This window comes from Hylobates moloch, unplaced genomic scaffold, assembly GCF_009828535.3.
Source record: "Hylobates moloch isolate HMO894 unplaced genomic scaffold, HMol_V3 SCAFFOLD_13, whole genome shotgun sequence".
Taxonomy (NCBI): Eukaryota; Metazoa; Chordata; class Mammalia; order Primates; family Hylobatidae; genus Hylobates; species Hylobates moloch.
Window position 1 is genome coordinate 71,974,424 of NW_026652288.1, and position 23,842 is coordinate 71,998,265.

General features: G+C 41.0%; 1 protein-coding gene across 8 annotated transcripts; it reads right to left on the minus strand.

The window, feature by feature from the left end:
- Window positions 1–3,009: 3,009 nt before the first annotated feature.
- B3GALNT1 (beta-1,3-N-acetylgalactosaminyltransferase 1 (globoside blood group)) lies at window positions 3,010–23,319 on the minus strand. Of its 8 annotated transcripts, XM_058426368.1 has the most exons (5): window positions 22,778–23,197; window positions 21,425–21,516; window positions 21,114–21,206; window positions 19,112–19,206; window positions 3,010–5,533 (listed from the first exon to the last, which is right to left on the minus strand). In XM_058426368.1, the coding sequence occupies exon 5, from the start codon at window positions 5,497–5,499 to the stop codon at window positions 4,504–4,506; it is 996 nt and encodes a 331-aa protein (XP_058282351.1). In that variant the 5' UTR covers window positions 5,500–5,533; window positions 19,112–19,206; window positions 21,114–21,206; window positions 21,425–21,516; window positions 22,778–23,197; the 3' UTR covers window positions 3,010–4,503. The 8 variants fall into 8 exon arrangements, with proteins under 8 accessions (XP_058282351.1, XP_032029820.1, XP_058282353.1 ...); XM_032173929.2 differs by lacking the exons at window positions 21,114–21,206; window positions 22,778–23,197 and adding an exon at window positions 23,223–23,319; XM_058426370.1 differs by lacking the exon at window positions 19,112–19,206 and having other exon boundaries at window positions 22,778–23,199.
- Between the last annotated feature and the right edge of the window lie 523 nt (window positions 23,320–23,842).

A 23,842-nucleotide genomic window follows, 5' to 3' on the forward strand; every position in this document is an offset into this window, starting at 1 on the left:
ATTTATAGATTCAATGCCATCCCCATCAAGCTACCAATGACTTTCTTCACAGAATTGGAAAAAACTACTTTAAAGTTCATATGGAACCAAACAAGAGCCCGCATCGCCAAGTCAATCCTAAGCCAAAAGAACAAAGCTGGAAGCATCACACTACCTGACTTCAAACTATACTACAAGGCTACAGTAACCAAAACAGCATGGTACTGGTATCAAAACAGAGACATAGATCAACGGAACAGAACAGAGCCCTCAGAAATAATGCCACATATCTACAACTATCTGATCTTTGACAAACCTGACAAAAACAAGCAATGGAATAAGGAGTCCCTATTTAATAAATGGTGCTGGGAAAAATGGCTAGCCATATGTAGAAAGCTGAAACTAGATCCCTTCCTTACACCTTATACAAAATTAATTCAAGCTGGATTAAAAATTTATCTTTAGAGAAGTTGATTTCCTTTTATCTGGGAAATGCCTTGAATGAGTTTGTTTTTTTTGGGCGGGTGTGGGGGGGGAGGAATGTTAAGCAGCATTCACCTCTGCCTTGCTTCCCACATGGTCTGAAAGGAGAAAGTGAAACAGAAACAGAGCTAAGTGGAAAGGAGTTTTGGAAATTACTCATTGATAACCTCAAGCAGGGGTAAGGCCCGGCATGTATAGAGGAGGGGCCAGATGTGAGGAGAGAGGGCTTAGCCCCGGGGCCACAGACAATGGTAAATTTCCCTAGTGAGAGATGTTTTAATTATCATAAGAAAGCATCCCCAAAGTTGGTAGCATTAGGCAAAAATTATTTCTTACGTTTCTGGTTTACAGGGCCTAAATTGGGGTCTGTTGCAGAGTTGTCTGGCATTGTCTGAAGGCTCCCTCTCCCTTTCAGACACTGAGTGTGGCAAATTACAGTATGACTGCACTCAGTTTTTCATTCCCCATTCTGTGGAACAATACATTCCTGCATGCTGCAACATCACTTGCGGTTACTTCCTGCAAGAGAAATATACTTCCCCACCTCAGTGACACTGGGCTTGGCACGGGATTCATCTCAGCCATTGGATGTATTAATATATGCCACTGTGCTTCCACCAGCTTTTTAATTTCCTTCTATAAGAACAGCATGTTCCAAACGGGCTGCCCATCAGCCTGGATCCTGGAATGAAAAAGACATGGAGCAGGGTTGCAGCCAACCACTGCCATGCAACGTGAGTGAAAACATTGGCTGTCATCAAGTCTGAGATTTGGGCGTTACTGTAGCATTTGTGACCCTTAGCAAAGCTAACTAATGTGCTAAAAGTCACAAACTCAACACTTGCAGACAAGGAAAGCAAGTGAGGCAGAGGGTGTGTGAAACTATGGGGATGGCAGGGCTAAGGCAGATGGGACTGAATCAGCCCAAGGATAAGCCCCAGTATTAAACATTGTTATAATTTTTAAAGCTGCTGATTTGGTTAAACACCAGGTCATGATTTTAAAACACAGCTAATATTTACTTCCTGAAAGCTTATTAATATAGTTAAAAACAAAAAATATGACCCAATCTCTCAATGTTTTCCTAATCATTTAACTTTGTAGGTTCTTTTAGGCACCAATCTTCAGTTCAGAAGAAACAATCTTCTAAAACTTGTTTGTTTTTTTTGTTTCTTTTTTCCCTTTCTTTTCTAAAAGTGAAAGGGAAATATTTTTTATGTTAAAAGTTCTCTCTAGAAATGTTTTGAGTTGGCTTCCCAAACATCAATATACAGAAATGTGGCACTTAGCAATGGAGATATATTGAGAAATATGTCAGGTGATTTTGTCGTTGTGCAAACATTAGAGTGTACTTACACAAACCTAGATGGCATAGCCTACTATACACCTAGGCTACATGGTAGAGCCTATCGCTTCTAGGCTATAAACCTGTACAGAATGTTACTGTACTGAATACTTACTGTTGGAGACTGTCACACAATGGTACTGGTGTATCTAAAATAGAAAAAGCACAGTAAAAAAAAAACAAATAGTATAAAAGAAAAAAAATAGTACACCTGTATAGGGAGGGCACTTACCATGAATAGAGCTTGCAGGGGTGGAAGTTGCTCTGTGTGAGTCACTGAGTGAGTGGTGGGTGAATGTGAAGGCCTCGAACATTACTGTGCACTACTGTAGACTTTACAAACACGGCACACTTAAAGTAGGCCACACTAAATTCATTTAACAATTCTCTTTCTTCGGTAATTAACCTTAACTCACCGTAACTTAACTTTACAAACTTTCAAACTTTGACTCTTTTGTCGAAGTTTTTTGACACTTAGCTTAAAACACAAACATCTTGTAAAACTGTACAAAAATATTCTTTATATCCTTACTCTATAAGCTTTTTCCTAAACTTTATTTTTCTACTTTTTAAACTTTGTTAAAAACTTAAGACACAAACACAGCACATTAGCCTAGGCCCACAGGGTCAGGATCATCAGTATCACTGTCTTCTATCACCACATCTTGTCTCACTGGAAGGTCTTCAGGAGAAATAGCATGAATGGAGCTGTCATCTCCTATGATGATAATGCTTTCTTCTGGAATACCTCCTGAGGGACCTGCCCAAGGCTGTATTAAACATTTTTTTTTAATAAGTAGAAAGAGAACACTCTAAAATAATGATAAAAGTAAATACACAAACCGGTGTCATTTATTGTCATTATCAGTATTACGTACTGTACATAACTGAATGTGCTGTACTTTTATACAACTGGCAGTGTAGTAGGTTTGTTTACACCAGCATCATCACAGACACGTGAGTAATGCACGAGACTATGACAATAAAATGGCTATAACATCATGAGGCAATAGATTTTCTGCTCCATTATAATTTTATGAGACCACTATTGTATATGTCATTATGCAGTACATGACTGTGGTCTTCTGCAAAACCAGTCAAATCTAACCATGCCACAAAAATAACTACCACCATCTGTCTTAAAGAAAGTGACTCCTACATGGATGGAGATTAACAAGGGCATAGATCGATTCCATAGAATATTTCATTTAAATGATTTTATTATAACTGGATTAGGTCTGAGCCCTGGGAAACAGACATCACCTTGTTATAGAGAACCACACATTATAGTTTTAACTGAAGTTGTTTTTCATATAGGACAATCATAAATATGAGTATTACAAGAGCTGACTACATACTTTCAAGTTTATATTTCCTGACAAAGGATATGACCTTTTTCCATCCTGTAATTCAGAGAAAAAGAACCACTTGCCCTACATAAACTCTAAAAAGAAAACTGCATAAACCCAGGAATGGGGGGGGCAAGGAGTGCTCCTCTTTGACCTACTATTAAGCAGGTCCAACAAATGATATATCACCACGTCTATGAAGAAATTTCTTTCTATAAAAGCACAAAATTTAAATCAGATTTGACTTTACACATTAGGGCTTTCATCTTGATGAGAAACTCATAACAGCAGCAGCTCAAACTGATTGTTAAAAGAAAAAAACATAGGGCAGATTAATAATGCAACTTGGATCTTCTTCTCTTTCCAATTCAAATGCTGGAATATGACACTCTTTTTATAATATTCTGCCCATGAAGTTCTCTCCCTTCTTTTCTGCCTTCAGAGTCCTTTCCAAAAGGAAATTACTGCCTGGCATTCTACATTATTCCTAATTTTCAGGTGGAAAAATGAGGCAGATTAAGTGACTTCTAAAAACACTAGGGACTGTATTTTTTAAAAACAAGACAATACTTCAGATTTTCTTGCTTTAATTCTTCTCTATATTACCACAGTAAAATATTTAACAAAGTTCAAGAGATTACTGATACGCAATAATGACCTATGACTTTACATTAATGGAGTGATGTATCAATGATAAACTGATCAGTTAAGTAACTGGAAAATGTTTGAATGTAAAGAATGATTCACTATCCTTTTTATATTGTATTGAAATCGTCAAAACATTTAAAAACACAGAAAGTTTGAATATTAAATAATAATAACTGTGAAATACTGCAACATCTTGAAGTACTTTATAAATGACCAAAAACAGGTAAAATTTTGTTCGGTATAACTTCAGTGAAGAAGTTTTTTGACACAGAACTACATATATTTTTAAATTGGTAATCCACATAAGATATACACAAAACCTTCGAGTGACTACATTGTTCAATAAATAAAACTCTACATTGTTTTGTTTTTACAGCCTAGTGAGCTTATAATTCAGTAACACCCTTTTAAGAAATTCTAGTCTACAGAATGACATGTCCAAATTGTTTGGTCCTATTAATTTCTTTAGCAAAAACCTCCAATTCCTTTATACTTAATTCCCCCAAATATCATCTTTGAAGGGCCTGACTAATAAATCACAAGTGTAACCCTCCAGTCTTCAGTCTGTGGGTTTTTCATGAGTTTCAGTTCAGTGCAAGCCAGCACACTGACCTCCCCATGAATTTTCCACAGTACCTACTTTATTTAACACTTTCCACAAAGTATCCTGTCCTTCTAGACTTTTTGTAGAATGTGAAGTTAATAATGGCATGTGGTGTTCCTTAGCATGACCTGCCAAAAAGTGATGATCTCCTTGGAAGAAAAGCCATGGGCTGCAATCACACGTCTCAGTTGACAGACATCCAAATGGATTCTATATAGAAAGAAAAGATTTGTGTCTTCTGGAATATGAATGTTAACTTTTAATAAATTCAAACAGATCCCGACATAAACATCTTCAAACTTGATGGGTTTTACGTGACCCATCATTTCATAGATCCTTGGCACCAAATCTCTGGACATTATATAACCCAACCCACTGCAGTATGGAGGGAACACCTTGAAAGGATACTCCTGATAAGAAATATGGGTTTTTTGGTAAAATCCTCTATAGGAATAATTATCAATTAGAGGATAACCTGTGAAAAACTTCTCTGAATGGTTTAGGTTTAAAAGATACTTCACTAAATTGCCAGTATTGATGAAAACATCAGTGTCTGTCTTCATTACGTACTTGGCATTGGGGCAAAACTCAGTTACCCACCTGAATGCCATAATGGTTTTCAAGGTCAGGTTATTATATGTGTCTAAAAAATCTTGTCGGATTATGTCACCATAAAGAAGGTGTTCATCCTCTAAGGACAATGCCAACATTTTGTCTTCCTTTTCAGCCTCTTGGCCTAATAAGAAAAATGTAAGAACCTCATATCCCCACCAAGACTTTTTTTCACCCCAAGTAACTCTAATGGCCTGCCTGGCTTTCACATCTGAAGGGTGGGAGGTAACCAGAATGACCAGAAATGGATTTTGATGAGAGCAGTTTGAATGCTCTCGAAGTGTGAAGTGAAAGTCTTGTCTGTAAATCGGCTCATACTCATAGAAGTACATCCAGTTCACGCGTTCTATCACATTGTAGTGGGGAAGGCTGAGGTACCACATCACAAGGAAACTCAGGAGTGACAGCAGCAGGAGGCTCCATTTGAGGGATCTCAGTGACATCCTACTCGGAAGGACAGTCCAGAGAGCCGAGGCCATCCACAGCAACTCAGAAGCACGCGAGCCGAAGGTTCTGGAAGAGTTATCAAAGATTGGGTTAATATTCCACACCCAAAACACATTTTCAAAAGACATCTGACTATCTACTCAAGGAGAAAGAGTAGGAGAACAAAATCTCCACAGTAAAACAAAAAATCCTGACTTGAATCTACTTCATTTAACTATAAGCAAATAGAAACCAATAACCAAAAATCTCTTTTAGCTTCTTACATCAAGACCAAGGTTAAAACATATCCTTTGATTATTTTGTAGTAGTTATCCTACTCTACCTAAATTAACAGTTTACTGTTAAATATAATTCTATCCTAGGTGCAGATATGATAGGGACAGAAAGAGATGGGTAATGGTGGGTTAAAAAATAAATCTACCATAAACACAAATAAATAAAATGTATCTCCTCTTTATAACTATAAAAAAAGAAGGATTTAATTCAAGGGGATATTACTAGCCACATGCCCAAATAAACAAAGGGTCTTTCTCAGCTGTGTGTTCTGATACGGATTCTAGTAAATCTGGGTAAGAAAAACCCTATAGTGATCATTATTCTATTCTTAGTGACTGCTGATGTGGGATAAGGTAGAGATTCTTCACTTGAAAGGCAAGTCCTCCAGACACAAACAGGATCATCTCTCTTGAGTTTTCAAACGCTGACTATGAAACAGCTTTTACTTGCCCCAACCACCACCTCTCCCCTCTTTTTACCTCATTGGTTAAACTCAATGCTCAGTCTGCATAGCAACTGTTTAAATCAAAGGCCCATCCTTAGTATTAAATTTTCACATTTCCCATTCCAACCTCTTCAGAAATCACACACCGAATCAGAATCATGGGATGGAAACTCCTAAAACACTTGCTTTTACACAGAAGCTCCAGCTGAGACACGAGGAGGCACAGAACATTCAGACTGTAAAGTGACAGCTCTGTTCCTGATCTCAAGGCAGAGGGTGGTTTATAATTCGGGATTCCATAGAGCTTTCCTTGCACCATGAGCATAGACTTCAGTCTAAGGGCATTCATGTATGTGTATTTACTGGACATCTTCTACTCCCAAAGACCAGGCACTAAGGAGACCAAAAGTAGGAGACAGGAGGAAGAAGAAAACCCAAGACAACCTATAAACATGGCACCACAGTGCAGTACACACTGTTTACAGCAAATGCTAAGGAACTTTAGCATAAGGGACAGATGAACAACATGAGGAAGGGTGGGCTGAGGAGGCTGCTGGCAGGTGCCCTTTTACCCACAATTATATGGGGGAGGGTTCTTGGAAAGCTGGAATTCACTATGGAGGATGGACATTAATGTCCTTATGGGAAGGCTGGTCTACCAAGGGTTCTACCTTGGGACAACTTTAGGGTCTCTGGACATACAGCTCCTCTGTCTCTTAATACATATGAAAATAACAGGATTTCAAGGCTCCTTGTCCTCTTCATCTGGTCATCTCTTACTTGCCCTGATTATGTCTCGCCACAATTATCTTTTCTATATGTAATGCTTTCCATATTTTAACCCACACAACACAATATAATGTTTTAGCAAACTCTCTCCAGTTCGGTTCCATGTATGTATGTCTTGCCTCTCCACTTACATTCTACGACCTTGTTGGCAAAAACAATTTTTCTCTCAGGAGTCAAAGTGCAAGACAAAGGGAGGCCTACGGCAGGAGTGCAATGGACACTGAGGCTTGATATGCTATCTCCATTTGTAAAAGGATAAAATATAGATCTGTCCACCCACCTCCTATCCTCCCCTATCCCCTTTACTAGCCATACGCTGCCAATCGCAGAAAAAAACCTGAAATCGAATAGTTTGAGAGCAAGAATTATGAAAGTAATTAACACTGCCTTTATACGTTTTCTCCTCACCTGGCTACTGGGCACTACACAACCCTTGAGGGAACCATTTACAACTCAGCCACTAACGACTTGTACATTTATTACAACAAATATCTCATTCTAACAAATCAGCATATTTCAACAGATTTTGGAAAAACAGAAGGAAAGTGCTGTAAGGGGTGCCATTTATAATTGCATATGGATGATGGAGGCTCTACTACTCTTCAATAATGGGAAGAACTTAAAATGGCAAATCTTATTATAAAAGTGATTTTTTACACATTCTATAAGCCACAGTTTCTAAATGTGAGAATGTGACTATGGTTATGATGTCTATCATTTATGGACCCATGAAGAAAATAAAGCAGCAGCAAAAGAGGAGAAACTATCTAGTCCAAAAGCGAGGAACGGACTCTAAAGAACTGGCCAGAACAAACTAGGTCACCTACAACACAGATGGCTCCAAAGCCAGCTACCAAAGTCCACTCTCCAGCTCTGTCCTTTACCAACCAGGATGAATGGGTATGTTATGTATCTCTTGAAGCCTCAGTTTCCTATCTCTATATTGAAGATATTAATACAGTGCAAATTACTGATAATATATGCAAAACTTCTGGTCTGTGTTAGGTATTCAACAAACAGAAGCTGTTATTATCAGCTGTGGTTCTACCCTTGGCATCATTTCCATCCTATTTGTGTTCTCTAAAATGATTCTTACTGTCAAAATAGATTATCCTGAAAAGGAGGGAGGGGCAAAAAATTGTTTCATGTGGTTAAAAAATGTAACTAAAATACTAGGTAAAAATGACATGATGGCTACAAAAAGATGTTTCATAGGAAAATTAAAATATGCTAACATTCTTAGTATATTTTAAGGAACAAAGAGATATGGATAAACCTTCACATTTTGCTAAAAAGTTCATTTAAGAATGTACATTAACCTTTACATCGATCACTGAAAGAATATAGAGCACTATCTTCCAAATTGATTGAGAAATAGCAGAAACAAAGTAAGTTATCTGTCTATTCAATATAAAGCAGGAAAATGGGAAATAAAAAGAAAAAATGCATGCAAACACAAAACACAAAAGATGATGGCAGGAGTAAATCTAAATGTGCTGTTAATTAAGGTAAATATAAATGTAAACTTATCTACTAAAAAAAAGACTCTCAGGCTGGGCATGGTGGCTTATGCCTGTAATTCCAGAACTTTGGGAGGCCAAGGCAGGCGGATCACCTGAAGTCAGGAGTTCAGGACCAACCAGGCCAACATGGCAAAACCCCATCTCTACTAAAAACACAAAAATTAGCCAGGCATGGTGGTGCGCATCTGTAGTCCCACCTACTCGGGAGGCTGAGGCAGGAGAACTGCTTAAATCTGAGAGACGGAGATTGCAGTGAGCTGAGATCCTGACACTGCACTCCAGCCTAGGCAACAGAGCAGCAAGACTCTGTCTCAAAATAAATAAATAAACAAACATCTTTAATAAGGGACAAAGGAGATGTTCTTACTAATAGAAGAAACCATCCAAAAAGATAATTTATCATAAAGCTCTGTAAGAAGAAACCATCCAAAAACATAACAATCATGAAGCTCTATAACCATAAAAAGAAAACCTGAAGGTATGGTATAATGGAAAATTTATAATCCTAATGGATATTATACATCCAACTAATGATACATCAATAGAAAAAAGTGAGACAGAGTCTCGCTCTGTCGCCCAGGCTGGAGTGCAGTGGCGTAATCTCGGCTCACTGCAAGCTGCGCCTCCTGGGTTCACGCCATTCTCCTGCCTCAGCCTCCCGAGTAGCTGGGACTACAGGCGCCCGCCACCACACCCAGCTAATTTTTTGTATTTTTAGTAAAGATGGGGTTTCACTGTGTTACAGGATTGTATCAATCTCCTGACCTGGTGATCCGCCTGCCTCGGCCTCCCAAAGTGCTGGGATTACAGGCGTAAGCCACCACGCCTGGCCAAAAGTTTCATTTTTCAGCTATAAATCAGGCATCACAAAACTAATTCAATTATTGTGAGGTTTAATGGAAAGAACTTGGATTAACCAGTCAGCACAGGGCCTGGTCCAGGACCAAGAGCACTTAATGGTTTCTGAATATTCCCAACATAAAGAAATGATAAATTTTTGAGGTTATAGATATCCTGAATTTCTGATTTGACCATTACACATTGTATGCATGTATCAAAATATCACATGTACCTTATAAATATGTACAATTGTCAATCAATAAAAATAAATGTATTTTTAAAATGATACTCAGGCATGCAGATAAATAAGGGTTCAACTGAAGTGGCCCGTGTGTTCATAGCATGTGTGTGTCATAGAAATCAAACTGGCCAGAGACCTCGGATTGGCTCATTTCCTGATAGTGAGAACACAGGGCAGCTGGCCTGCCTCCTTAGGACAGCTGAGCAGTGGGCTACAAGGACCCTGACACTGTTCTAAACGCCATGTCCCAGGGGAGGGACGGAGAGAAGAATCAACAATATTGATGAATAGAAAACAATATGAAAAGGCCCAACAGGGAAGTACACAATTATTTTATTACTGACTTCTTAAATGCCACACATCACTGTCAAGAAAGAAATTATAACTTAAAAATAATTTCCATTTTCTAAAAGATAAACTTGTGGCCAGGCACTGTGGTTCACACTTATAATCCCAGCACTTTAGGAGGCTAAGGCGGGAGGATCGCTGGAGGCCAGGAGTTCAAGACCAACCTGGGGGAACAGTGAGACCCCGTACATACAAAAAAAATTTTCAGATAAACTTGTACTTATATTAACTACACATGAATTTGCCAACTATAAACAATTTCCATTAAGCTAACAGTATGTTTTCTATCCCACCAACTTAGTGCAATGCTGGGTGAACAGCAGGCCACCAGTAATTACTTGTTGATTTAGGGGTTGATCTGCAGCAGCTGAAAAAAATATCTCAAATACTAGAAAAGCTCAGAAAACCTCCAAAGATAAAAAAGGTTATTAGTTTCCAGTGCATTAAGTGTACCGACGCTTCAACCATCAACGAAAGCACCATCCTCAGAGAGGGGGAAATCAGCACTTCTGTTATTAAATGCTGTAGCTTTACAGCAGCCAAAGATGGCCGTCTCCTTCCCGATGCCCCAACACTCACAGGCTGTATCTCTGTCTTATCTACAGGTGTTATAGCCGCAAAAGGGCTCTGTGGACCAAAACAATCAGAAATCATTCAAACAAACTTAAAACTATTATTATTATTATTATTGAGATGGAGTATTGCTCTGTCGCCCAGGCTGGAGTGCAGTGGCGCGATCTTGGCTCACTGCAACCTCCATCTCCTGGGTTCAAGTGATTCTCCTGCCTCAGCCTCCTGAGTAGCTGGGACTACAGGCACGTGCCACCATGCCTGGCTAATATTTGTATTTTTAGTACAGACAGGGTTTCACCATATTGGTCAGGCTGGTCTTGAACTCCTGACCTCGTGATCCACCCGCCTTGGCCTCCCAAAGTGCTGGGGTTACAGATGTGAGCCACCACGCCCAGCCTAAACTATTATTTTTTAGTGGAGGGCTTCTCAGAGTTTTTAATATGTTAAGGTACATTCTCTGAGAAGAGGATATAATATGCAATGTTTCTCAAATTTCTCTGAACAAAGAAGACATTTTAATAGGCTTAATTTTCAGAGCCTCTGTCAGGACTAGCATTCTACACCTTTGGAAATCCCATCCTAGGAGATTTATTTATTGAATTAAGAGGCCAGTTTCTGTGAACTATTAAACCCAGAAAAATTGTAGTAGTAGTCTGGAGTAAATACAAATTGGTTCATTTACTTCAGAAAACTTTTTAGCATTATTAAAGCTGAACATATATGTACCCCACAATATGGCAATCCCACTCGAGGCAGAACATTCACCATTAATGTGTATGTATGTTAAGGACATCATGAAATATCCAAGTGGGGGCTCAAGTCCTAACAGCAGCCCCCCTCAAAAAATGTACAAGAAAGGTCATTACAACACACTAGTCATGACAGCCCCAACATGGGAACAACCCAAATATCCACCCACAGTAGCCGAGAGAAATCTATATAACAGCACATTATCCAAAATCGACAAACTACCACATCACATGACATGATGGACAATCTGCCAACCATAATGTTGAGTGAAAAAAGCCAAGCACATAAAGAATAGACACTATGTTTCCATTTACACAAAGTTGAAAAGTAGGCAAACTAAGCTATGGTGTTAAAATTAGGACACTGTAACCTCTGGGGACAGGGAGGAAATATAATTGGGAAGGAATGAGGGGACTTTCTAGGTGGTAGCCATGTTTACTCTGACAATTCACCTTACTCTGTGTTGAATTTAACAATTCACCTTGTAACTTATGCACTCACCTTTTTGTATGTCATACTTCACTACAAACATTTTTTAAAAGCTCGACAGTCCAGTCGGTCATTCTGTGTATCACTGTGTGCACTCAGTGTTAACAAGTATTAACAATGGTACCCGGACAGGGCAACAGTAACTGCTTCCAGGCACCAGATCCTGTAATCTTCATGAGAGCCACATGAATTAAGGTGCTTTAAAAACCCCTATTATCCCCTTTTAATAGGTGAGAAAACTAAGGCTTAGGGAGAGTCAATACGCTCAAAATCACAGACTTGTAAGTGGTAGAGACAAACTCAAACAACACTCCAGATCTCACGTTCTTGGCTGCTAGATCCCAGGGAGTGTACTCCCTGTTCACTATGCTTCCTATGCTAAGGAGCTCTTCTGACCAGAGCTGCTTTTAGTTTTACTTTCTTGCAACCATTGAACCTTGATATAAACAGTATAGCAGCATCACAGCCTTATCATTTTCACAAGGAAGACTGAAAATTCCTACCCTTAAAACCTGAAATACAAACTTTTAACAAGAATAGTAACTAATTGTTCATGCAGATATACACCTTTTTATTTTACACCAAAAACATACTGGACATCACTAGAAAATAAGTGGGGGTATCAGTGTTTAAATGCAAAGATTCCAGGAAAACAGACAAACAGAGATACTACAATGGCACAATTATTTAAGCCAAAATAACCTGAAACTCTTTCCTGGGGTGCAAAAATGTTGGCTATTTCCTGCAAAAAGAAATCAAATGTAATTATTTAAAAAATAATTATTCTAACTGCAAATGTAATATATGTTCATTACAGAAAATTTAGGGAATGCCAAAAAAGCATAGAGACAATAAAGCCTTAAAAATAACAATATTAACATTAAAAAAAAATTTAGAGATGTGTCTTGCTATGTTTCCCAGGCTGAAGAGCAGTGGCTATTCACAGGCACAATTATTTTGCACTGCGGCCTCAAACTCCTGGCCTCAAGTGATCCACCCCAGTAGCTAGGACCACAAGCATGTGCCACAATGCCAGGCAACCATGTTCACATTTTTTATGAAGATCTGTGAAGTCTCTGGCTCCATGGGTTTATATAAGTCCCTCTTTCATCTGCTAATACTACTCCCTCCCAATCCTATTTCAACCACAATGGCTTCCATTCTTTTTTATTCTTTTAATCTTTTAATTAAAAAATATGTAAATATATAGAGATGGGGTCTTGCTATGTTACCCAAGCTGGTCTCGAACTCCTGGACTCAAGCAATCCTCCCACTGCAGCCTCCCAAAGTGCTGGGATTATAGATGTGGGCCACCAAACCCGGCCTGGCTCCCATTCTTATCCCTGAATATGTCAACTATTTTCCTCCCTTGCAGAGCCTGCACTTACTCTGCCCCTCCAACCAAAAAGCTGGTTGTTGGAAAGGCTGGCTCCTTCTCGTGCCTCAGATCTCAGCACAGTGTCACTTAGGAGAGTCCTTCCCTGACCCCCTATCTCAAGAAGTAGTTCCCCCAGCACTTATTTTCTATCACATCCCTCGTTATTCCCTTCCACAAAGTGTATGAATGTGCTTTGGTTAAGGAATAGGCCAAGGCGAATATCTGGGCCAAAGTGACTTAGCAAGTTTAGGGCACAGGCACATACTTCACTTGTTAGATAACCTGTCTTTGTAAGTTTATACTTGGCTTTGAGTTGCTATTGTTTGTAAAAGGTATAACTGCCCTGCTGATGCTGCCCACGGGGTCTGAGTTGGCTTGATATGGCTTGGGGGTGCACTAATGCCCAGAGAGAGTAATGCTACTGGCCCCTGTAAGGGAGAGTGGATTGCCTTGAAAGCGGGAAGTGGGGACTTATGCCCAGAGGGAAAAAATTAAGCTGCTAACCCTGACACTGGTATTATAGGCCAGGGAGTGCAGCTGCAAGGGTGGGGGCAGCAGGAGCAGGCTCATAAGAGGAGCCACAAAGCTGAAGCAAACAGCCAAGATAAAGAAACTGTGAAAAAGAGTGTAAGTAAGCTGCTGATTAAAAAGCTGCTGAATAAAGCTACATTTCACCTGCCTAAAGCCCCCCGAGTGTTCTTTCAGCTATTCGCCCATCCACCCACTCCCCTCGGACCTCAGCTGGGACTCAAACCTAACACCTTGTTGGACCTCAGCTGGGATTTAAACCTAACACCTTCTCAGCATTTAACCCTATCTAGACTTTTAAAAATCTATATCTATTTGTTTATTGTCCATTCCCTTCAAAAGAATGTAAGATTGGAGAGGGGGAAAACCTGACCCAACTTATTCACTGCTACATATCCAGTGTCTAACACGTAGTAGGCGCTCTGTAATATTTGCATACTTTGCAAATGGTTTGGTAACGTACTTTTACCACTTAGTAAATATTCCCAAGAACAAACCGAATCCAAAAGTAAACTGAATTTGTTGATTATGCTTTTCCTCAGCTCTCTTCTAATAACAAAACCTTATTGTAACAGGCTATGCTGATTCTGATCATGTGCATTTTAAAAGGTCCAAAAAAAACAAGAAACAAATTTCAGTTAAATTTTAGGTCCAAGCACGCTAGAGTCAGGATCATCCATATGCTAACTGTTATAGATAAATACCAAACTACTGTCAGTTTTGCAACATTCTTACTTTTCTTCTACATAAAATACTGCAAAGGGAATGGAAATCTTAATTGCCTAAAAAAAGGTCCTGTGCATGTTAAGTTTAATTCAAATCATCATTACACCAATCATGTATATTCCTTATAAAGTGAAAATAACTCACATATCAATTCACATCTTTGAGGGAAATTTCCCCAGTACCCTTTCAAACTAAACACATTAACTCATAAAGCAATATAAAACTCTACCATTCAATTAGACTCGTCAAACATCTAATTATTTTCACAACTCACTGCTGCTTTGTGTTTGAGGCCCTCCCCTGATTATATTAGAAATAAACACAACCAGTGCCATCTGACCACTACTTTTTCTTCCCCTCTTCTTTAACCCAGTGGTTCTCACTTTGTGGCACATTATAATCTCCCAGAGAACTTGAAAAATACTGGAAGCCAAGCTGGATCCCAGGCCAACTAAATCGGAGTTTCAGAGGGTGGCAGGGCTCAGGTGACAGTAATTTTAGTATACATGCTGCCAAAGCAAGCACCAGGTGGCAGTATTTTTAAAGCTCCCAGGTGATTTGAATGTGATGCCTAGACCCTCACTACTCAAAGTGCATGGGCACCACCTAGGAGTGTATTAGGAATGCAAAGCCCCAGGCCCCACCCTAGACCTAGTGAATCAGAAACATTTTTAACAGGTGGCTTGTGGACATACTGAAGTTTGAGAAGCACTGAAATCCACTTGAGCAAATTACTCCACCTTTTAAAGCTTCAGTTACCTTATCTGTAAAATGGGAGCAATAATACCTTCCTTGTGGGTTTATTACGAGAGCTACATGAAATAATACGTGCTAAACATCTAGGATGGGGCTGGCACACAGTAAGGGCTAAGTAGATGGTATTGCTGTTATTATTAGAGTCCACACTATATGCTTCCTCTACATATATTATTTGTCTACATTTCCTTTACAAACCTTCCTCCTAACTCCCAAATGTGTCTTACATGGCATGACGTGCTCTATAATACAATTAAACATGCAAATAAATCTTAGTGGATCCACCTTCTCCTTCCAAATCAGTAAGTCTTCTCCTAGAGTCCAAGGACTCTGTTTTCCTAGAGTCTCCCAGCGCCTGATGTTCTGCTATCCTGCAAATACGAGCCCCAAAGAACTACTGGTAGAGATCCACAAAGCCAAACGCGCATTTCGTGGTTCCGCCTTTGCACATGTGCTCCCCTCTCCTGGGATCCTTCTTTCTGCCCCATAGTCTTTCTACAACTGAACATCATTTTTTCTGGGCACCACTCACACTGTCAAAAGTCTCACCATAGGCACTTGTAGCAACTGGAGGAGAGCTGCAAAATACAAGAACCTTTTCCAGCTGTAGTGCATGTGATATTCAAGTGGCATCAGGCTACTTTGAGGACTGTGCATATTTGATATGGTTTACATTTTTCTCCTTACTTTGGAGCATACAGCTGGACATATAATAGGAAGTGAAATTTTATTTACTGAATGAATAGCAATTGGTATATTTACTTAATCTGATAACACTTAAAAATGAAATGTTTTACTCTGTCAGGGGAAACAAAGGCTCATGTTAAAAAGAACCTGCTTTCTACTCTATCCAACTTCTTCATACTCCCCTCTCTCCAAAATTTTAGCAACATTCCTTGCTTGGTCCTGGCACTGTAGTAAGTACGTTTTATATTTCCATTCGTTTGATGACTACCACAATCTTATGAAGTAGGCACCATTATTATAACATTTATCTTTCAGTTAACCAGCTTGAGATTTGGACACCTGTTCACTAGTCAGGGTGTCAGAGCCTGGAAAGCAGCACTGAAAACTCAGGTATCTTCACCACCCCAAGTGGAGTCTGTAGCCACTGCACTACAAAAGCTTCCCTCCTGCCTTGTTTTATCCTACTGACCTGGTATCTTCATACTTTCACAGTGTAGCACCTCTGTTCTTCCTCAGAGGAGAAGAGTTGTCAGAGCTAAACCAGAAACTTTTGGCCAGGCATGGTGGCTCATGCCTGTAATCCCAGCACTTTGGGAGGCCAAGGCTGGCAGACTGCTTGAGGCCAGGAGTTCAAGAGCAGCCTGGCAACATGGTGAAACCCCATCTCTAATAAAAACACAAAAATTAGCCAGGCATACTGGTGCATGCCTGTAATGCCAGCTATTCGAGTGGCTAAACCAGGAACTTTAAAGAAAGGGAAGTTTAGTCCAATTTCCACGCAAATCATGCTCAGCTCTTCCAAACCCTCACCCAGTTTTCAACAAGTCCTCTCCAACAAGTTCACTTTTTGGCAATGGAGAAATTCCTGAAGGGACTAATGTTAATGAATCTGTATTCCAAATAACCCTGAATAAGTTGCTGAGACTCTGTAAACATGAGTGAACACTTATGACACAAATGCAATGCCCATCAGGAGCTAGAAGAGATTCACTGAGAATGCTCTGTTTGACTAACCTAAGCCCATTTGCAATAGGGTTCTTCAACAGAAGATCAAGGTAACTCCTAGATAACACCTAAGAATCAAGCTTCTCTGTAAAGAGAGCTGGACACTTAAAGTCCTTCTGAACAAAATGGGAAAATGTGAGTAATGATAGTGGCTAGATGGCTTAAAAATTGGCTGATCCATCATAGCCAGTGTCTTTTTCATGCAGTCATTTGTTCAAGAAACACTTCTTGGGCTTGTGCTGGACTCTGGGAATAGTGTTACACAAAAGTGCCAGAGACCTGCCCTCCTGATGTTCTAAGGTTGACTGGAGCATCTTTGTCAAACTGGGGAAAAAAATCACAGGCCTATCTTTAGCCTTTTCTCATTTCATATTTCTAATTAAAGAAACGGAATGTGGGCTTATTCAATTTTGTAGGCAAGAAAAAAACAGGAAAAAATGACAAATTCATTGAAAGATGTAATCACAACCCAAAAGGTTTTAACAGGTGAGAAAAAGCTAAAGACAGCAAGATGAAATTTGATGGGAACACATTTATTGTCCTATGTCAGAGTTCAAAAAACCAGCTGCACAAGAGCAGGATAGGGGGGCCATTTTAACAGCAGCCTAGGCAGACCTTACGGTTTAGCTGAGTATGAGTCCAATATGATAAAAGGTGGTGAAGTAAAGGAATAACTGGGCAGTCAGGAAACAAGGATTCTAGCTCTGGCAGGGAGGCCAAGTCATTGAATTTGGGGAGTTATTTCTCAGCAGAATTCTAGGACATTGGGCTAGGATACCTCTCAGGCAGCATCTGGCCCTACCAGCACAGAGATGATGTTCATTCTTGCACACCACTGTGTCCCCAGCACCTAGCATAGTGCCTGGCACACAGGAAGCACTCCCAAGTACTTGGCAGTGCTAACAGAAACTCTACAAGTGAATACTAGTGTCCCCCTTCTCTAACACATACACACACACACACACCCCTAATACACTCCTAGGTTCAAGAAATGGAAAAAGCATCTGGGCAAAAGGGGGTCATAATTCCATAGCTCCATATGAGTTCCATTTTGAAAGGGTCACTGAAGTTACAAGAGGGTAACTCATTTGGTGAAGGGTTTATCCTCTCCCATAAGGATTGCATGACATGTGGCTGAAGGAACTGGGGATATTCTGTTCTGGAGACAAGAAAAGCTTAGAAGTGCCATGGTAGATACTTTCAAATTATTTTGAATAATATGTAAGTATCACTCCATAAGGCAAATGAGAAACCAAAGATAGTGTTATTCTAAGAAACGTCAAAGGTCCCTTCCAACTACAAGGTTCCACAACTTTGTTATTGATGTTTAAAATGCAGTTCATAGAAAAGGTTTCATTTTGGCATATTTTAAATTGTTCAATTTTTAAGAATGAATTTGAAGTAGTTACTGAGTTTAAGAAAAACGCCCACCTCGAGCACCACTCTCTGTAGTTGTCACACAGTTTTAGGTAGACAGTGAGTATAAATACCTAGACTCCATTACCATTTCCCAATTCTGCCCTTGAAACCCTGCTGGTTGCAGCACCACCACCCTCAGGTATCTTCTAAGATGTGTGGGAAAATGTCTCTCATTAAAGCTTCATTAAAATGGAAGCCTGCTGCTTCAGTGTGCTGAGGTAGAAGACATCTGAGTTTTTAAAGACACAAGTAAGATATATATATATATAAATAATATATATACATATATATACTGTTATACAAACTACTTTCTTGTAGGTAAAACAATCCCTGTATATATGGGAATCTCTGATACATTTCTGGGTTGTGGCATGCAGAATCTTTTACGGATTTCTGGGTTTGGGCCGAGAAAAATGAGGAGCAAACAAAAGCAGCAGGACTTTAGAAGGAAAATTTAGCTGCAATTTTCTTTTTGCTTCTGCCCTATCTGCATATTCCAGTAAGAACATAAAAAAATCACTCTTAATAATTTGCAATACATGTTAGGATTTTTAGCAGGCCTTTTTTTTTTTTTTTTTAAAGGCATAGTGAACTTCTGGGCACTATACAAGTTTATAGTGCTTCTAACTACAAATTACAAAGCACATTTCATGACACTGTAAAATCTGTGTTAACATCAATCCCATTTTCCAGGGAACAGTGCAGCCCAGGTAGAGGAAGACATGGAATCCAAACTCAAGCCCTTCAACTCCAAATGCCAAGCTCCTTCTGCCAGGGCACAGTGCCCCAGGAGAGACCAACCTCACATCTAATCTCACAGCCTCCTGAGATTCTAGGCAGGGAGCAAAGAATGCAGCAGAGGCAGACACACCTTTACACTCAGGGTGAGCAGTCAGAGAGCACCACGTGATAGAGCAGCCAGTGGGAAGAGTCAACAGGTCAACCGGGTCCAGGGAGCTAAGAAAACTGGAGCAGAGCAAAGATCACACAAGTCAGGCAGAACAGCAGTGAGACTGCCCTGAAAGCTGGGCTTTCTGTGTCTGTTTTGTTACAAAGAGCTTTATCAACTGGAGGAAGGGCATCGAGGAGCTGCTCTAGTTAACATTTCTTCCCATTATTACCCTAAATTGAGAATATTACAGTTCTTTACCATTCTTGTTAGTTAAGCCATCAATTACCTTTGCCTTAGTCATCTGAGGGTATTTCATTCATTCATTCAGTGTTCTGGACCTGTGTTAGAGGTTGGGGCAGCAGTGGGGAAGCAGACAGACAAGCCCTGTCCTCAAGTTGCCGACACTCAATGCAGAGCATGGTGGAAGACTCACAACTACACACCAAACGAACATCATGAGTGAGGCCCACCTAGAGAACATAGGGGAGGCCTTCCAGCTCAAATGTTTCCAAATTAGTGACCAAAATCCACAGCAGGGAACTGAGTTTGCACTCTCAGAATGTGTTAGTGCCCAATAGACGCATAAATTTAGAGCCTGTATCAGTATGGAGAAAGGAACTATTTAATACTGAGATAAAACTTGATGGTAATTTTTTATCTTAGAAAGTGCATAACTCTATTCTCAACGACAAAGTCTGTAACCAAAATAGTAGCCAAATACAATTCCAGATATGAGATATGGTTTGAGCCCTCATGTCATGCTGCAGGAATAGGTGGCTGCAGGCCTGTGAAATGTTTTAACAGGAGGACTTCTTTATTCTAACTTTTATGAGACTATTCAAAATGCACAGCTTGAGAGTTTAGCAGAAATCCATATTCTATCCCAGAAGTGGGCAAACTTTTTTCCCCATAAAAGGCAGATAGTAAATATTTCCTTTGTGGGCCCTAGGGTCTGTCTCAGCTACTCCATTTTGCTTTTGCATAGAAAGTAGTAACTCCATTCTTGGAAACAAACTCTGGAAACAAAATAGCTAAATATAGTTCCAGATAAGAGACACAGAAAGAGAAGCAACAGACAATGGGATCCTAGTTACCTACCTGTGTTCAGAGTCAGAAATACATGGGATGGGAAACTGATAACCTACTCTAGCTTTCTTTTAGTTCCTTAATGTCTCAGAGATTCAAGGAGTTCAAGTTATCTCCCCAGCCAAATCTCCCAACCTTCCAGCACTTGGGGCCCTACCCTACAGATGTTCTGTGGCTTCATCTTCCTTCCCCATACTGATTGCATGACATGCTGATTGCATGACATGCTGATTGCATGACAAATTGCCATATTTCTAGCTCATCCTCTCATCTTTCCCTAGCCTCTAATTCACAATATGCCAAAAGGCCTGGTAACAAAAGCAAATCAATATTTATAATATACAACTTTTTTATTAGTATAAAAGCACTGTCCATAGTCCCAAGAGAGATGTTTGCCAGACAATCTGCTGTTAAATGAACTGTAACTTTTGAGTGCATCTGTTGTGCAAGGTCATTAAGAGTAGTATCCTGTTTGATTCCACGTGCTTGACCCCATCCATGTGGCTATCTACCACACAGTGGGAGTTTACCCCACAGCGAGCAACAATGATCCATCCCGTTAAAAGCTTCTTTGGTCTGGACATAATATAGTTGTGAAAGGGACAAAGGCATTTCCTAAAACAGAGTTCTACCTGCATCATCCAATGGTGGATGGAACAAAGCTGGAGGCTGGGCACAAGAAGAAGAGACATCATCCATCCAAAGGGGAAAGAGAAAAAGTACTCAAGGGAGCATTTTCTTAGGCATAAAGGGAATTGAGTCAGAACTTGAAGTTGAATATGACCCACCAAATTAACTTTTTATAGTTATTGGGTTTTCCTGAAAAGCCATATTTTAATAATTCAATTTTTTAGAAAATATATATATTATTATAGCCCGGTGAGGTGGCACACACCTGAAGTCCTGGCTACTCTGCAGGCTGAGGTAGGAGGATCATTTGAGCCCAGGGGTTCCAGTCCAGCCTGGGAAACATAAAGTGGCCTTGTCTCTATTTTTCAAGCAAGAAAAAAGAAAAAAATATATTATCCAAAATGGCTTAGTAGAGCTTCACTCTTGAACTTCTTCAAATCCTCTGATGAAAGAATCATACTAGAATATACAACAAACTTCGTGGCTGCATCGATACTTAAAACCTTGTAAAGGGCATTATTACGGGCATTTTTAACTAATTAGGATAATTTATAATTTAAAAGTAGATGAACTTACCTGTGGAATTCCAGATGAAATTAAAGCTTAAGTTTTTTGTTGTTTTCTGTATTCCATGCTTTAATTAAAACACTCAGATCTGTTGTGAACTACTGAACAGAAGAACAGAAAAAAAAATATATGAGTCATGACATTAGGAATTATGACATCTAAAATCAATGTTGTATACTTAGCAAGTAGTTTTTGGAGCCATTTATTATGTATCAACACCTTTTTCATTTTTGGAAAAGCCTTGATCCTCTCTTCTTGCTTTCAAATCACCTCATGCTCTAATCTGAAATTTTATTTGGACACTGTTTTTTTGTTTTTTGTTTGTTTTGGAGATGGAGTCTCACTCTGTTGCCCAGGCTGGAGTGCAATGGCACAATCTCAGCTCACTGCAACCTCTGCCTCCCGGGTTCGAGCAATTCTCCTGCCTCAGCCTCCCGAGGAACTGGGATTACAGGTGTGTGCCACCACATCCAGCTAATTTTGTATATTTAGTAGAGATGGGGTTTCACCATGTTGGCCCAGTTGATCTCGAACTCCGACCTCAGGTGATCCGCCCGCCTCGGCCTCCCAAAGTGCTGGAATTACAGGCGTGAGCCACTGCGCCCGGCCTGGACGCTGTTTTGACAACAGTGTTTATTTTCAGGTCTGGAGTTATCCAATGGCCATTCATTTGAATGAACATTTTAGTCTATGAGGGGAAAAAAAGTCATAGTCTCTTATCTCTTAGTAATAAACCGTTCTCTTCTCCAGACTGATACACGTTCGGTAATTTGTGCTTTTATCAGGCATCGACACATACTAAGAGCACAAATTCAGCGCCCTTCTTTTGCCTAAGCCTCCTGGGAGTAGCTAAAAAACTTGTTCCCAGTTGAACACTGCAAACCCAAATTTTCCTTATCTCTGAAAACAGAAAAAAAGACATGGTTTGGCAATTTCCCCTTGATAGCTTTTCCCACAACGCAGCCACCTCCTAAACACAGGCAATATGTGCAAAATGCAGAGGAAACAAAATCATGAAAGCCCTGCAAATCTCCCTCCTAAATCCAACAGTAAGAAGGCGAACGAATACTGAATTCAACGACAACCCGTGCTTGAGGATGGCATCATTCCTTACTGCTTGGAAAAGTGAGACTCCGTTGCACCTCCAGGAATCTTTTTAAAACGCCTGGTATGCTCCTTAACACCGCCTGTAGAAATCCTGTAGCCCTAGCCCCGTGGGATTTCCTTCTGTCTCCGAGCGTTCGCCTCATGCCCCACTTAGTTTCACATTCCTTCCCAATCCCTCCGACATCCCTGCGCCGGGGCCCTTCCCCAGCGCTGGGGAAAGCGTTCGCCGCAGGCCTGTTAGGGGCCCACCAATACCGTAACGCCGTTCCCGTCCTCTTCCTCGGCACCGCTGCAAACGCCCCGGGTCGCTACCCGGATTTGACGGTGGCTGGCGCGGCACAGGCGACGCAAGGCAGGGATTGCACCCTGGGGCAAGGCAAGGTGGACAACCAGCGGATGCGGCCGCGGCCTGGGCCCTCCGCGTCGCCCACTGCCCCACTGGGCCCCTTCTCCCGCGCTCACCCGAGGCGGGGAGCTGCTCGTCACCCAGACCCGAGCCTGAGCCCCCGGGTGCGGCGGCTCAACCCGGGCCACGCTCCGCTCCAGAGGAGTGGGCGGTGCCTCCCGGCCTAGCTGCCGGGGTGTAAGCGTTTCGGAGGACGGCGCGTTCCGGAAAAGGCGGGTCCGGTGGCTACGCCCTCCACCCAGCGGCAGGTCTTAACCGCCTCGGAGACCCTGCAGGGCCGCCCTTCTCACTCACCTCCTGTGCTCGGCGCGCACCCAGCTCGGAAGCGGGAAGGTGGCCGGCGCTCTCGCCCTGCTCACACACGCAGCCTCCCCGCATCCGCACGCACGGCCGGGCGCGCGCAGACCACGCGCCGGGGCCGCGGCCGGAAGCCCCTGGCTGCAAGCGCGGGCCCTGGCGGTCCCCAGCCCTGTGAGCTCGCATGGCGCGCCCTCTGGGTCCTCGCGGTCACCTTGCATTCCGAGCACGGCCGTGTTATGTATGCCTTTAGTTGATGCTGGCCAAAATTAGACAACTTAGTGGCAGACGTCGAGCTAGAATTTTTGTTTGAGATCCTTTTTCCCTGGTCGTCTTTCCAAGCTGTGAGTGCATGGCCTCGAGGCGGCCCTGGAGGGATTTTCTTGTTAAACTATTTCATACAGAACTAATTAGGAAAGAGGAAATCTTAGGAGGAGTTCTTTGCTGTCTCAGAAGAAATGCCCGTTCTTCTTCTGGAATCGATGGGGAATGGAGTGGGGGTAAGAGAGACATGTCAGGTTTCAATGTCTTGTGTATGGATGGGAGTCCCAGGGAGTTGCTTTTGTACACCTGAGCATAGCTGACCTAAACTCCCAGATCCATCTCCTCAAATTCCT

Excerpts from the sequence above, each read along its gene's own strand:
- B3GALNT1 (XM_032173929.2), bottom strand. The coding sequence starts at position 5,499 with ATGGCCTCGGCTCTCTGGACTGTCCTTCCGAGTAGGATGTCACTGAGA.